Source organism: Zootoca vivipara, chromosome 7, assembly GCF_963506605.1.
Source record: "Zootoca vivipara chromosome 7, rZooViv1.1, whole genome shotgun sequence".
NCBI lineage: Eukaryota > Metazoa > Chordata > Lepidosauria > Squamata > Lacertidae > Zootoca > Zootoca vivipara.
In genome coordinates, this window is record NC_083282.1 from 31132732 (window position 1) to 31149535 (window position 16804).

Consider the following 16804-nt stretch of genomic DNA (forward strand, 5'->3'; position numbering starts at 1 on the left):
ACACCCAGCCTCAGTAATCAAGTTTCTTGTTGGAGGTGGAGGCAGCCCCATTTATAAATAGGGGGTGGGGCCGACAATAGCCAGGCAGTCGACTCTGGAGATTCACCCTCCCTACCCTCCCTTTGTTTAATGTTTCTTTTTTGCAGGTTAACTTTTTCTTCCTGTTTAGCTGGCACTGCTATGGTCTTTGACTGGTTTGACTGGGAAGAAATTTCCCTGCATTGGCAGGTTTTGTCTTCCTCATAGCAATTCGTCACAACTTTGGCAGTTATGGCCTTGGGTGGAATCCTTTAATATTTTCTTCCCTATATTGGGGGGGGGGGATTTAAGTGGTGACTCACCCCCCTGCAGTGGTGATTCCAAGGTCCCCCTCTTAAAGGGGTTATATATATGGGTGTCACTTTCCATACATTGAAAGGTCGTCAGGGAAGTACCCTGCGTGCGGGGATATGGGCTTGGCTGCCTGTTACACTTACGTCTCACAGAGCACCCCGATATCCCATTTACCCTGTTGAGCCCCAGTTCCCCCCTGCTAGGGGGCTGGGAGAGATACACGCCCAAGGCCTAAGACAAGGTCTTCCTACATTCGGAAGTTTAATAAAGTTGTGGCCTAATTTTAATTCCATATAACATTGTCAGAGTCTTTATTCCTTCCTTATGATCCCTGGGGGCTGGGGCTGTCGCCGCCTGGTCACACAATATTATTTAATTCCCATATGATAATGTATAATTAACATGTTTCTTCCTCCTTTTTTCAGACGGTCATTATAGGCTCTTACCTAGTTGCACATGGTTTCTTCAGTGTCTATGCAATGTGTGTTGACACACTATTCCTCTGCTTTTGTAAGTAACTGGCTCTTTGTTGTTTACTTTCCTCTTTTTGATAATGCTAAGATAAAGAATATGTAGTAGGAAGCCATTGCTGTTTCTCTCATTGTGCTGTTTAATCCATTGCAATCTTCACTACACAAGAGATTATGAATTACAGCAATATAAGATGTGGCTTCGTAAGTTCAGTCGGTAAAATGTGACTATTCACTAGACCAGCTAGTCTCCAGAGACTGTTTCATAATAAGTACTAACATGTTGCTTCCGGGTGCTCTGTAGCTTCATCTTGTCCATTGGTGTTTCACTTAGATGAATGCTGTGTCCCCCCGCTAATAACAGGCTTGCAATTTTTGTAGGCACAAGAATGTTGTATTAATTTAAAATAATGTAAAACTGTATTTCTCCCTACAGGGGCTGAAGGTTTAATATATATTGACATGATGAACATATATCAGTCCTTATTCACACGTTAATCAGAGCTAGGTATTAGCCACATAACATATTTTCAGTATCAAGACTCTTGTAATGCCATGATAGATAGATAGATAGATAGATAGATAGATAGATAGATAGATAGATAGATAGATAGATATGTACTTTGGAACACATGTAAAGTGCTTAACATTGCCACTATAATCATCCCATAAACATCTGGAATTCACAATATTATTTGAATAAGCGAAAACTTGCCTTCTATCCAGTTATCGTTTTATTTTCTATGCACTCCTGATTTTCTGTTCCTCTGCGGTATTGATCTCCAATACAGAGATCTCTCTCTCTCCCCCCCCCCCCCCTGCTCTGCTTTCTGACCTCCTTCTGAGCAAAGGACCCAGCCATCTTGAGGCTGCAATCTATAACTGGAAGCTGATTGCCACCGCCATTTTTTATGCATGTTGGCTTTTTCTGCCATTTCAGTGTGTGTGAGTATTCTCGTGAAAGTTCTAGGACTTGTCTAAACTGTGATTGGCTGTCTCTCGAAAATCACTTCAAAAAGTTGGTTGGAGCAGGAGATGGTGATCTACAATTTTGGTGTGCATTCATAAAACTTATTTATTATGTTGGAATGCACAGAAAGTCAACTTGAGTTGTTAACTTCCAACAACTAATTTGTTACGAATGGATGGGTGGATGGGATGTTGTTCATCCTCAAAAACAAGTTTGTTGCCATTATTCAAGTTTAAAAATAAGACTTTGACAAGCAAGCTTGGAGAGAATAACTCTCCACCCAATGTAGCCTACCCCACATAATGAAATAGAGGATCAGATTCTGAAGTTGTCAGCTGAATTTGTGAAACTTTCTGGTGAATTAAATTTCTCGAAGAACACAGGCCATAGGCACCCCAGTTGTTGAGTGAAACCTCTATAATTGCATAGCACCATCATATATTTTTTATGACTTGGCAGTTTATAAACATTCTTACAATACAATTTAACAGCAATGCATCTGAAAACTGCAGTTCTTAAACTCAAAATGGTGTTCTTCCAAGTTCAATCAATTTAATCTTGGACTCCACCCCCTGCCCCCCCACCTAAGACCACCAGAAATGCAATTGTGGGATGAAATTTGGACACTTGGACCAATGCAATCCTTTTGCAAATGTGCTTTCTGAGAATAGACCACTAGGAAACTTTTCTGTGCAAGCCCTACCAAAATGAATGACGTGGGTGTCATAATGTGTAAAGGAATGCAGTGATGACCACGGGGCTTGTGAAAGAGGTTTAAATGCAGCCTTTGCCAACCTGGTGCTCTTCAGATGTTTTGGACTACAACTCCCATCAGACTCCGCCAACACTGCAAGCACAAGCTTGGAAAACCTGCCCTTATAATGTATATGTGTGTCCTCTATTTTGCTGAGCAACTCTCCGAAGATATCAGCAAAGTCTGACCTCTTGTGGCAAAAATAAAAAGCAGAATAAGAAAGAGCCAGAAATAATAATACAGATATTTCACACGGGATGCAATATTCTTAGGAACAAAGCACTGTTATTATAAGGTGGTCAAGACCCCAAAGTATGAGATTCATAAGAAAACAGGGCCTTCAGTAGAAAATCCAGCTTTACTACCAAGCACAGAATAATCACTTTTAATATGTTGCATGTGCAGAAGTGTTAAACACAATGTTGCTCAACATTGGTTGTGGTCTACCTTCTGTTTATATTAAAAGGTGGGTGTTAGCATTTGCGTGGCACCCTGTGACAACACCAGCAACACTAAATTTCAGTTCTCTTGTAACTAGTTTTCTAGTGTTGTTTCTTTTCCTCCCTTTGAATCTCTGTCTCTTTCTCTCTTGTTTTCATTTGTGTGCATGGCCGCTTGCTGCTATGGCTCCTTTTGATCACTTCGCATTCAGGTGAAGACTTGGAAAGGAATGATGGATCTACAGCAAAACCCTACTACATGTCAGCTAGTCTACACCGAATTTTGGGGAAGAAGGAACTGAGTCCTAAGAAGTTAATGGGATAATGTTTTGTTTTTGTTTTTAATGTGAAAATGGCAACAGTGTCAGTTTTAAGATAAACTAAGCAGGATCCATATTATTTAGGCTAAAGATTTTTTTTTTAAGTATAAATGATGCTTGTGGTTAATGAATGATTTGTGTTTGCTTTGTACTATCTAAAAATGAGCAAATGGGCAACATTTAAAACCATTATTTAACAGCTGTGAAACAAGGCCACATCATAGTTTTTATAGAGTGCCTATGGAAAAGTGTAAATGTGAAGCTTTTTAAAAATATTTAGCTCTTAGTGTTTAATAACTTTTCTAACTCAAGATTTTGCTGTTTGAAATGACAGCCATTTTGATAAAAATTTTATAGGTGTATATTTGTAAAGGATATTCAGGCAATTTTTGAAAGCACTACAGTGATTCCTAATTAGCCATAAACAGATCAAGACTAGTAACCAGCAGGTGGTCCTAAATTTGTAATTATGGTGCTATGGCTGTATTTTTACTGTACATGCTGGTTGACAGCAACTTAAACTGTGATTAAATTGTATTAATTGTTCCCTATGACGAAGAGCAAATTGCTATGTCAGATTAGCATCATATGGAGTCATCTCCAAGAATGCAATGAAAGATTGTTTGAATTGCCTAGAATGAGAGTCATATTATTAAGGATGCCAGAGATAACATTTTAGGGATAAAATCTAGGCCAAGCAATAGCCTTTTCCATCTGATGCAATATTAAATCTGTGGTGTAATTTTTTAAAAAATGATTAGTGGTACTGCTTAAGTGTGCCATGGTTTTGTCCTGTGTTGTGTTAAGTTTTAGCTCTATCGCAAGTACAGTAAGCCCACAACTTACATGAGGGTTGTGTAACCCATAGTCAAAACACATAAAGTTCAATGATGGGTGGGATTGCCAAAGTATTTTTTTCATGGAACTCGACCCACTTTCTGCCCCTTTTAGATGTTTTTATTTTTTATTTTATTTTTTGCTGTTCACATAAAGCTGAATGCACACAAGTTTAATGTGTGTAGGTTACGGCCTTACCTTAATCAAAGAATGAAATCCAACTTGGAACTGTGTTTTTCCCTGTGGCGAAAGCCCTCCTGGACTAGCTAAAAGCCCCAGTTGAAGGTTTTGGGTTTTGTGGGTGTTTTTTTTTTGGCTTTGCAGCCATCTCGACTGCTGCTAAGTGGACAGAGAAATAGAATGAGATTAAGTGTGGCTTAAGTTGCTTTGAGCCCCTCTGTTTATGTGAACATCCAATTATTTTTCATATGAGGGAAGAAATATGTGTGATGCTAATGAGCATCCTGGCCAATCACTGATTAAAGCAAGAACTACATCTGACTGTCGTTTGAGAAAACACCAGTGATTGAACATCAGCTCAGTATTACACATAATAAAGCACAGTTTCATAATATTGAAAGTGCAGAAACACTGTAGCTCCCATCAACTACGGAAGGCAAGTGACCATATTGCTCCAAAGACAACAGTGGGAAAATACCAACTGTGCAAAGATGAGAAACAGTTATTAGAACAGAACTCTTGCAGGTCAAATCTGTGTTGTTATATGTGCTTATTGGTGGAAACTGAATGAAGAAACTAAACCTCAGAAAATTGAGAGGCTTCATCACATTTATAGCCTTTGGTTAAGGGCTTACTTTAAGGTAACTTTCTTTATTCACCCTAAACTATATAATAATTGCAGGATTCGGCTGAATTACAATAATGTAATTTCTGCTTTTCTGCTTGTTTTGTTCCAGGGTCATGAGAGAGGCTTCCGAAATTAGTGTAGCATGTTGTGGGGTTTTTTTTTTAAAATACAATATTATTTTGAGCTCTCTAACCCCCTTCAACAAAATAGCCCTCCATCATTAAGGCAGGATTGACTGGCTAGATTTATGGAGAGCATTCAATGGAAATTCATGCCCAAAATGACTAGTTATTTGTCGAACAGTGGCCTGTTTCTTCTGCAAGTAATTGAGCATGTCTTGAGCTGACAGTCTTAAAACTGGAGTTTTCCCAAATTCACTCAGGTGAACAGTTTGAACTCCACGTAGCCATTTTGTTTCAATGACAGGCAGGTGTCAACCACCACTCCTTGGCCTATTACAGTGAATCTTGTTACTAAAAGAGGGACCCGTCAATGTTTAATACGGCCTGGAGACCTTTCTTTAACCCTCCTGTAATTTGACCTACAAGCAAAGACTTGTTTCAAGGTGGATATATTTTGGATTAGGATGCTTAAATCCTAGATGACTAGACAACTGAAATACATTCGATTAATTTACTATGCACTCAACTATGTGCACACTTTTCAAGGCATGTGATCTATTTTCATTCCAGATGAATGTAGGCATGGGGATAGATCCAGGAGGAAGTCAGATAAAGGGTGATGGTAGTAGAAACTGGCTTTCCCACCCACTCTTCACCCCAGGAACTTCCACCCATCCTCCTAAAAGCTTCTCGAGTGTCAGTGGACCCTGCTGAATGGGGTGGGCTATAAGGAGAAACAGGGACTCATTGAAAGCCATTTCACAAGCAAAGCTTCCACCTGTGGGAGGGGCCTCAACTTGATTTTGAGAGATCTCCTCCATGCTGCAGCCATTCACCAGGGTCTTCCAGCCTTTAGTAATGGAGGAGGAGCCAGAAAGGTCAGCTTCTGCCAGCCCCCGCTCTGCTGGCTGGTCCAACTAATAATATCTAGTTCCTAAGTCTCAGATGCAATAGGAAGTGGGAAACAGGTATATTCTTGGATTATTGGTCATTTGCATACTATCAATGTCATCCATTACTGCATGACCAAAATATAATGTCCCAAATACTGCTATAAGCTAATAAGCAATTGGTTATTGTTAGCAGCTGGTGGTCCTGGAAGCAAATGTGTGTTGCCATCAAAAGATGTTGTGTCAAGACACTTTGGAAGCCCTGAGATCAGTATCTCTGTGCAAAGTAGGGATGAGCATGAATCTGCATTGGCAGAAGGCTGCTTATGCAAAAAAACATCCATTGTGCTGAATCAGGCCAATAGTGTACTCAGTGTACTTCCTCTGGTCTTACTGCTTTTGAAATTAATAGACTAATTCCAATTGATCTCAATCAATTAGGCAAGACACTAGCCTAATTTTCAGGTTTGACATTCCAGGATATATTTCAGTTTCAGTATGCCTAAAGTTGTGTCCAAGATCTTAAGATGAAACCCAAGTTATAGCTTTAACCTGGAAGCTTTGGAAGCTGCACCTCCACGAAGGTTTAGGATACATGTCCGAAGTGTCAAATGTTTTTGAGGGGAACATCCTAGAGCCATTTTATCAATTAAGCAACTAAGAAAACTGTGAAAATGCAAAGCAATAGCACTGAAATTTGGCATTCATGCATTCATCTGAAATATCTGCTAAATTGTTGCAAAGAGAAAACTTGGTATACAAAATTCCTGAATATCTTTCTCGGAAATGAATGTGCAAACTAGGGAATAATTTATTTTTTGAAAGATAAATACTTTTGAACTTGATTGATGTGTTTCTTAATCCTTGGGCCAAATCCTGCTGTTTATTATAATGTCAGTTTTATGCATAACGTGCTTTAACATAAAAGCTAAAGCTTGATTAAAATGCACTTCCTCGCTTTTGAGTATTGGGCAAATCATTTCAAGGTGAGATGATTAAATTTTAAATAAGGCTTTGATCCTGCACCCATTCATGTCAAAGGTAAGCAAATGTCTCATTGACTGGACTGGTGCAGCATCTGGCCAACGCAATGAAAAAGGGCTGATTACGTTATTGCACCAGTGTTTACAGTATAGTAAACGCCAAACCATCCAGTATTGAAAATACACTGAGGATTTTGCTGTTGTGCATGAAAAAGGTCAGCAGGTGGCAGAATTGCTTTTGTATTACATTGGTTTGATTGTTTGCTCTTTGACATTCTTCCTCCTAGTGGAAGATTTAGAAAGTCATGATGGCTCTGCTGAAAGACCTTATTACATGAGTAAGTCTCTGCTGAAGATTCTGAACAAGCAGAACATGCAAATCAGGAGACAATAGGAAATGCCCAGTGTCCTAAACCACGCAATCATGTTTCGTTTGATACATTGTTTCTTCAATATGGTATTGATTGTCAGCTATCATTTGCGCATGTTTTATACCAAAGCTATTGTAGATGTGAAGCCATCAAAAGGTTGTAACGGCATTTTGTGTGTGTGTGTGTGGTTTGTTTGTTTGTTTTTAAATCCAACAACAAAAACCATGGGAGCATTTTTTTATACTGAGATTTTTAAAATTATTTTTATTCTCTCCCCCCCCCTTTTTGCCTTTAATTCTTGTGGCTTGGGTATTTGGAATGAAAGATAGTTAAAATGTCTGGCTGCTTTTTCTGTGTTTTTTAAAAGGAAATATGTGAAAATGTGTTTCACTGTTGCGGATTTTGCTCTGAGCGAGTGAAGAGATTTTAGAAAAGTAAAGTTTTCTTTAAAAAATGAAAAGGTCCTTTTCCATTTAAGGTGGTCACGGAATACGTCAATGTCTCTTGATTGCATTTAGAGCCTTGCCAGTCTCCTAGTCTGTACAGCTGTGTGCTCTATGACAAAGTGCCTTACTGGCTAATAATATTAACTAGCTTATGTTCTGAAGTTTACAAACGCCATTTGAAACACAGAGCTACTAACTGCTTGACGAAATAAACAAAACTGTCTTTCGGCTTACTTGAAATGTATTGATACGAATCTGTTCCTTTGCCCCTGTGTGAAATATTTGCAGTATCTACATTTTCCTACTATCATCTCCATATAATAAAACAGTAGAGAGTGGTATTTTTTAGAGAATTGCTTTGGGACATTTGGGTTTCTAATGCTTAGCTTTATCTGTGTCGAATGTATGCTGCAAGAAACCTTTAAGCAAGGTCTAGCTTAGAAGAACTCTCTTTTTAGAGGAATTTTCCATGTATATGTTTGGTGCATGGGACCCTGATGCACTGGTTCCATGCATCCATTCCTCATACTCAGCCTGTGCTAACCTTCAGCTTCAACAGGTGATGTGGTCCCCATGTAGGAAACATATGCAAAATTTTGGACAATGTGCTACCCCCTCCCCCAGAACTTCCCACTCTCCCAGTTTAAAGATGGTTGAGAATAGGGTTACCAACTGTCCTTTGTACCTGTGCCTTTTTAACAAGCCTGGCTGTGGCTTGTTGGAATGATCAGATGATAATTTCTCTCTATATATACTATTAAATACTATTAATTCCTGCCTATTGAGCTGCTGTTAAAAACACAACTCCAGAGATTACCTGAAAAGCTGCCCAAACTCTGATGCGGAGCAACCCTAAGTACCTGATGTAGGTTTACCTATTCCTGGAGTTAATGAGGAATTAACTTTTCTTCTTCTTCTTCTTGCTGGCCTTGTGTTTGCAGAATATTTCTTTTCTGATTCTAGTGGTTGTGAAATAACCACTCTGCAGTTTCCACAATTAACATTATGCTGTCAGTGGCATAAGTCCCGACAGAGCTGCTTCTTAAACAGATGTGGTATGTATGTCCCTTTGGGTATGGAAATGCCTCCCCCCCCCAATCACAATAATAGCTACAGTTAATAACAACTGTAGCATATATAAACCCTCCTAACAGGAGATAACAGTGGCATGCCAACCATAGCGATGGTGCAAAAAGTGCTTGTGTATCTTAGGCCCAAGTGAAGAGAGTAGACAACTTAGGGTGTAAATATTTAAAGTCTTTGTCCAAATTAGTTTCCACTTCTGTAACACCCTATCCAGGCATCCCCAAACCTCGGCCCTCCAGATGTTTTGGACTACAATTCCCATCATCCCTGACCACTGGTCCTGATAGTTAGGGATCATGGGAGTTGTAGGCCAAAACATCTGGAGGGCCGCAGTTTGGGGATGCCTGCCTATACTGTTTGTTCAACAGTAAAGGAGGGGAGGAAGCTTTCAGGATTGCAGCTTCACAACACCCCAATCTTAAATGCATTTGCTTGTCTGTAAGTTCCATTGATTTCAAGTAAGTGTGTCTACAATCAGAGAGTTTAAATACTGGACCAGATATGAAATTGGCTTTATTAAAGTAAGAGAAATGGGACCAGGGTTTAATTTTTAGAGCTTTTCTTACAGGGACTCGCACCTTCATAGAAGGTGGTTAGCTAGTCAGGGCTGTACCACACACCTGTGTCAATTCTTTAAAGAACTACACCCCTACTATTTAAATTAGAACAAATGGGAATGAAAAGATGCATACTACACTTGTGTAAAGTGTTTATTGCTTTGTTGACTAGTGTGAAATGGATGCTTTGTTTTTAGACTCTTGCTAATATGTTATTTTATAAAACAACTCTTAATTTTATAACTTTTGATACTGAATTATTGCTTCCCTTGTAAAATGTTGGTAATTTGCACTTCACAGTATTAAAACTTAAGAACATAATTGCTTCTTCAGTTTTTGAAAGGTATGGCTAATGGTACTAATATTGATCATTCATGCAGTCTGTTTGTTTGTAAAAAAAAGGGGTGGGCTATCAGCATCACAAATATGTATTCATAAATTGCATGGTGGCAAATGAAAGACCTTGTTATCAGTTTCCCCTGTGATCACATTTCTACTTTAAATGTGATTTTAGAGACTGTCTTTTTCCTTTTTTGTTTTTTTGTGCCCAAACCAAATTAACATGAGCACACGGCCACCTGAGCTCTAAAATCTTTTTGCTTCTGCTGTGCAGAAATATTAGGGACATATTGTTGAAAATATCTTTTCAGAACTAAAATGTTTAATATTTAACACAATTTGTTGTTCTTTATTGTTTTACAGCTCTTGAGGTTCTAATAAAGATTTAGATAAAGAAAAAACACCTTTCTGTTTTTGTTCCTTCTTAGGTGGTGAGTCATAGCTTAGTAGTAGAGCAGGCAAAAGTGGTAGATTGCCAGGTTCAATCCCTGACATCTTTAGGTAGACCTGGGAGAGTGTAGAAAGTTGCTGCTAGTCAGCATAGACAATCCTGAACTACATAGGCCAATGACCTGACTCTGTATAAGGCAGCTTCCTCTGTTTCTATGTACCATGATTTTGAAAGGGTTCTCATTGTGTTACTGTTGTGCATAACCCCATTCTCATCACTTCACTGAAGCACAGAAGGATAGTTTTTGATATTCATGTACTCAAAAGTATAAGCAAAACTGAGGTCCAGTGCTGAGGGCCTTCTGGCAGTTCCCTCACTATGAGAAACCAAGCTACAGGGAACCAGGCAGAGGGCCTTTTCGGTAGTGGCACCCGCCCTGTGGAACGCCCTCCCACCAGATGTCAAAGAGAAAAACAACTACCAGACTTTTAGAAGACATCTGAAGGCAGCCCTGTTTAGGGAAGCTTTTAATGTTTAATATTATTAAACATTTAATATTATTGCATTTTAATGTTCTGTTCTGTTGGAAGCCGCCCAGAGTGGCTGGGGAAACTCAGCCAGATGGGCGAGGTATAAATATATTATTATTATTATTATTATTGTTATTGTTATTATTATTTACTTCTGCACAATTATTTCTAACTGTAATGGCAGCCTCACACAGAGCACACTGAGGTACCTTGAGGTTACGCACACATGGGCCTACAGTGCCTAGTGAACCCAATAGAACTGACAAAATGCACTCCTAGCCGCAGAAGACTCTTGGGAATCTAGTGACAAGGATGTATCTACCGTATATATCTTTAGGGGCCAGGCAAAAGCTTTCCAGTATAACCAGGTCTTTGGCCTTTTTTTAGAAGTGGGTGGGGTGTTTTCAAAGCAACTATGTGGGATCTAATGTCTATTTGTTTGGTTATAAGTTGCTTTGGGTTACCCTGGCCAAGATAAAGCAACTGAAAAATTTAATAAATAAAATAAATTTCAATCAGCAGTGATGCAAAGCTTGTTCAAATGTAGCAACCCCTTCCACATTTTCCTTCAACCCCAAACCATTCTGTATTGCAGCATTGGACCTCAGCATTGCGTATTAATTCAGTGTTAATTATAATTCTGAAAAAAGACACTGAAATTAATAGAAAGTGATCCAAGGATCATCCTAAGGAAAGTAGTGGGTCTTGTTTTCACTGGAGAGTTGTAGGATATTTCTGTTTAGAAAACATTTTTTTAAATAAAAAAAAAGTAACTGAAATGTATAATAGAGATTTAGATGTTAAGACCTGTTCATATTCAAGTGGGAAGAAAGTAGATGGTGCTGAGATTTTTTCATATGCCATGATCTTTACTCAGAAACAGATAAAGGAAATAGTATTTTAAAAGTATCGCATGCATTGTTATCTGCTTGGAAATTCTTAACTAGGTGTACTTTTTTTTAAAGTAGAGAAATCATTTCTTTATCCTGCAACACACCTGGAAAACTTCAGAACACTGTAATAATTATTAGCATATAATTGAACAACAATATATAATCCATCACCGCTAAATTCATCATCTCAGACTAAGGCAAAGAATGCATTTGTAATCTAAAAGTAAAAGGGTTGCTGAAAGTCCAAGACCTTTCATGTTCACTCCGTATGCACAGAGTTGTTTTTAATTAAATCTGGATTTCTTAAACTACTCCAGCATTTTCTTGCGTCACATGCTACCTCTGAGAATGGACTGCAGTTATTGATTATTGTGTCTCTGCTCAGTTGCGAGACATAACTTATTGCAAACCTGCTTTCTTTCTCCTCTTTAAGGCATGCTCATAAACGGACACTCTGTGATTGATGTGTTTTATGTAGCTCATAGTTTTCTTAACTTTCAAATTACATTTAAATCTACAGTTGGCTGGATGCCATAGAAATCTTAATCCATCTCCAGATGAATTTTAAAACCAGGGCTCATTCTCTCTCTTATTCTGTGTCTGCATCATAGATGTCATGGTCTCTAAACTTGGTGTCATGTTCCTCCTGCAGTTGGTTCTCCTGTTTTTAAGCATAGGTCAAGCTGAATTATTTGCTCTCTCCCACAGGGGGTGGGGGTGAGGAATATTACTCCAAGCAGAAGTCTGTATCCCTTGAGGAAAGGGCAACAACTGAGATATGGAAGGAAGACAGGGATAGTATCTGTGAAGATATACATGCGCCAGTAGCAATTTTTCTGCACACAGGAAAAATACATTGGGCATATCGGAAGGGGATGAGTCTGGGGCAGCAGAGGGATGTCATAATCTTTTAGCAAGTTAGAAGAGTTGATAATACTGGGAAGATCTAAGCAGGGGGTGTCAATACATTGTGGGTTCTTTCCTTGCCTCTCCCTCCACCAAAATTAGGCTTGAAAGAAGCACCCTGCAATAGCCAACAGAAGAGATGGGGTGTTGCCCACAAATGCTTCTCTCGTGTGCAAATAAATCCAAAAAGATGGACAATTCCTATTATAAGAGAACAAGGGAGGTGTTCATGGTGAGTTCCCGCACCTATTTTTCAAGGAAAATAGCACAGTGCCTTCCTCTTCTCAAAACCCCTGACCATTGGACACACTAGCAGGGGCTATGGGAGTTGAATTGCAACCGTGTCTGGAGGACCAGTCTCCCCCTCCCTGCAGTACAAGTTGCTTATGGCTCCAACTCAGCTTGTTTCCCCCGAGTGCAACCCTGTGGTCTTTTGTTCAATAGCTGGGCAAAAGGAAATGCAGGCTGTCACACCCAGGAATTTTTCACTATTAAGAGAGACACAGCACACTCTCTTTTTGCCTTGCCATGAACTCCACCACATGCCACTTGTACATTCATTGCTGGTTTATTGTAGAAAACGGCTCTGTAAATTCATATTTTCCCCAGAGCTGACAGATGTGTTGCTTTCAGGGGACGTAAGGGGAGGAAAGGGAAGGATTGTTTTCTTCACTGGGCCACAATGTTTCTGGTTGCCATCATTTGCTACACGTCTGACCAAATCAATTTCCTCCCTCAGTTCAATTTTCATGTCATCCTATCCGAAGGTCTCGTTTCTGTTGGTTTGGATGGGCTGGGAGAGTGATCTATTTTCATTTTTGCTGCCTGAAACTCTTTTCTCTTCTTTGTGTGATTATTGTTATGATTGAAAGAAAAGGGAGGAGGGAACGACCACTGGAATGGAAAGGCAGCATCAGGAAAACTCTCTTGCTCACTAGAGGCTCCCAGAGGTCATGGAATACCTTTGGGGTGGCACCTCTTGCTGGAAACAAAGGAAACTTGCTTCCTCATGAGGGAGGTATCACCCACCAACCTCCATGACAGACTCTGCCTGAGAACTGATAGGCAGAGTCTTTGGTCAGGCTCTTAAACCTTGACCAAGTTGGGCCTCCCAATTTTATTTTTCATTCATTCCCACCCCACCCCCACCCCCTTTCCCTGTCCTTCAGACATATTCCCTTCAGAATCTGACAGAGAGGTAAGCTGCCTGGGACAGAGGCATAGGAATCCTTCTGTAATTGGGGATTTTCCCGCTCTTTTTTTCTGAAGCCAATAGGATAGCAGGATCAGAATGTTCCTCATTAAGGAGTTTCTTCTGTCCCCAAAGCCCTGAATAGGTCCAGGGGAGACCACAGCTGCTGCTGCTGTTACCTCAGGAGTTCATGAGGATTTTAAAAGGTTTTTCTTAGGGTCTGAGCCTGTAATATTTATATAAGGGAGCATTTCCAAAGGCATCAGCAGAGAACCTGAATTAGTGCTTCCAAACATCAACAGTTTTTTAAAAAATTATTACAAGAAATAAAATTACCGGTACCTCATGAATCTGAGGAGTTTTAAGTATTCCCAAGGATGGCTCTGAAGCTACCACAGTAAATACAACTATAAGATTAGCTTATCCCTTCTCAAATCTCAAGAAGCTTCTGCCTTAACTGGTTGTGCCTCATTTTATCTGTGTTTTCACTTCATGACCTAAGGAACTCCTAGAAAACGCACATCAGTAGGGCTTTGTTCTCCATTCAGTTTATGTAACTTAACGAAGGCTTGCACTTGATGATGGATGCAAACTTATTCTGTGTCCCCCCCCACCTTTATTATAGCAATTCAGTAAATAAATGTTTTTTTCATATATATGACAAGAGGATGCTTCTTTTTCTATTATCTAATGAAAAGAAATATATTTATAATTTCCTAGAAAAAAACCCTCAAAGTAGTTTGCAAAAAAGCTAAAACAATAAAATTACAACCATAATTTAAAGCATACAAAAATTCAAAACCACTATAGAATTTACTAAAACAAATTAGAACTTGTTAAGATTTTCTAACCCTTCTAATAGTCTCTTCGGTCTTTTTAGAAAAGCAGCTTAAATGTAAGGAGCGCAACGGAGCACAGGTGTTATGGGGATGGCAATACAGTGGTACCTCAGTTTACAAACACAATTGGTTCCAGAAGTCCATACTTAACCTGAAGCGTACTTAACCTTTCCCATTGAAAGTAATGGAAAGTGGATTAATCCGTTCCAGACGGTCCATGGAGTACTTAAACTGAAATACTCAAACTGGCGCGTACGTAAACCGAGGTATGACTGTATCCCATCCACAGAAGTCTGAAAAATTCTTACCTTACTAGAGAAGCTTATGCCACAGGTAACTGGCTGATTTCAAGGCATTCAGGAAAGTCATTGTCCACACTTGTTGGTAAACTTGTTTTTCATTGGATCTCAAACTACTGAGCAGGTATCTCTCTTAACTGAAGATTTAGATTGTGAATCTCCCCAGAAAACATTCACTTTACTTTCTTAGTTTTCTTGAAAGCAAACACATGGAAAGCATTTGGACCATAGTGGAGGCTCTTGTGGCAAGGGAAATCTGTAGCTTTTGTGGATCTCATGTACATGTATACTAATAATTTTTCCCAACTTCAGAAGCTGTGCCGAGAACGCAAATGACTTTCTGGGGGCAATTGCCATGAACAAAAGCCCCTTCCACCCCAGAGGGTTTTCTACCAAAGCTGATTGCCTATGTACCAACTCACCTGCATCTGCGGTGGATTCACAGCAATCTCTATTTACCTAACCATTACAAATGGTTTTAATTTCAACTGGAGCTCAAAAGTTTCCAAGTGACGCTATAACATATTATGTGTGTGTTTTTCATTAAAGGAGTGGAATATTTTTCAGGTTCCGTGCTGCTTTTTCCAAGAACAATGAAGGACTTCACATGGGATCTTATACAACTACAATGTTATCAGAAGACAACGTAACTATCCTCTGTGCCATTTTGTTTACTTTGATTCTAAATTTCACCAGAGTGCATTTTAGATATGGGCAGTGGGCAGAGGAAAGTCTGTTTGTGTCTTCAGCCACCTTCAAGGTGATGCATTTCTCCAGATTTTGGTAGGAGATTTGGTAGGATTCGGGGTCCAGTGGGCTATCCTCAACTGGAGCCTTTTAAACTGATAGCTTAGAGGCTGGACATAGACAACACAGTTGGGATACTCCAAGTGTACAGGCCCTGCCCACCTGCCAAATCTGGCCCACAAGGCAGATCCTGATAAAGATTTAGCTGATGTGGCAAAATGATTCCCCATCCCTGCTCCAGATAGACAGGTATACATACACCATTTCTGTGAAAAGTTAGCTGCAGCAGCAGGATATGACGATAATTAGAATATCCACTAGACCAAGGACAAGTTTACAGTCAGGAATTCTTTAGGCAGGCTCCTAAGCATTTTAACAGATAATAGTGCAATGCTTCTTGGCAACTTGATTTCGGAAAATATTTTGATGTGCTGAAGTCAGAAACACAATATTTCTCAAGATACATAATATAAGTAACCCAATCCTTACATTGTAAGCGTTGTGACAAACCTTACAATGAGAAACAGGGCTTATGCTAGCACTGGAGTGTACGGACAGACCCCTAAGCATATTAATAACAAAGTTGTATTTAGCTGCAATAAAATTACATTGACTCTGCTTAGAGATTGAAAAGCCCTGTGGAGAACATAATTTAAAATTACAAATATAGAATGCACAAGCTCAGCATGCACTATTGCAATCGGGAATTCATATGTCCTTGAAGTCATAATCTTGAACTTTTTTAATATAGATGTCCATTTTCAATAACAAAGATACAACAAAGAGAAACAGATGGACTAGTCCAATATATTGTCAGCAGGGATGGTCACTGAAATAACATAAACTTTTCTAGAAATATAAAGTTGAATATTACTAGTATTAGTATTATTTTTAAAAAAACTACACTGGAGACCAATAAATAATCGTAATAAAAAAAGGAATCTCTCAAGCCCTTAAAGTTTTATTTCTCAGGTGTCTTAATTATGCAATATGCTGAGTTTTCCAGTGTCTGAAGTGCATGGACAAAGTCACAGTCTTTCATAGCTATATTTTGTTGAGCTGCTAATATTCACATAGGTCCTGAAAGGGGAGTGGGGAATGAAAACTTAGAATTTCAGAAAGAAAATGTGGGGGTTCTGTACATGATCCGATTGCACAGGCAACTTCTTACACTCCTAGAAACAAGGCAGGAGAGAGGGGAAGCTGCCTTATACTGAGCCAGGCCATTGGTCCATCTAGCTCAGTATGGTTTCCGCTGACTGAGATTCAGGCAGGAGTCTC

At 39.3% G+C, this 16804-nt stretch overlaps 1 protein-coding gene across 2 annotated transcripts in view; it reads left to right on the forward strand.

The window, feature by feature from the left end:
• The window catches only part of SLC44A5 (solute carrier family 44 member 5), an 88084-nt gene extending 73771 nt beyond the window's left edge, over window positions 1–14313 (forward strand). Inside the window, exons 22-23 of one of the 2 annotated variants that reach the window (XM_035122672.2) lie at window positions 759–843; window positions 7215–14313. In XM_035122672.2, coding sequence (XP_034978563.2) covers window positions 759–843; window positions 7215–7321 — 192 coding nt within the window. In that variant the 3' untranslated portion in view covers window positions 7322–14313. Of the gene's footprint in view, window positions 1–758; window positions 844–3179 lie in introns of both variants that reach the window. The other variant, XM_035122671.2, reaches the window with a different exon arrangement.
• Window positions 14314–16804: the final 2491 nt, after the last annotated feature.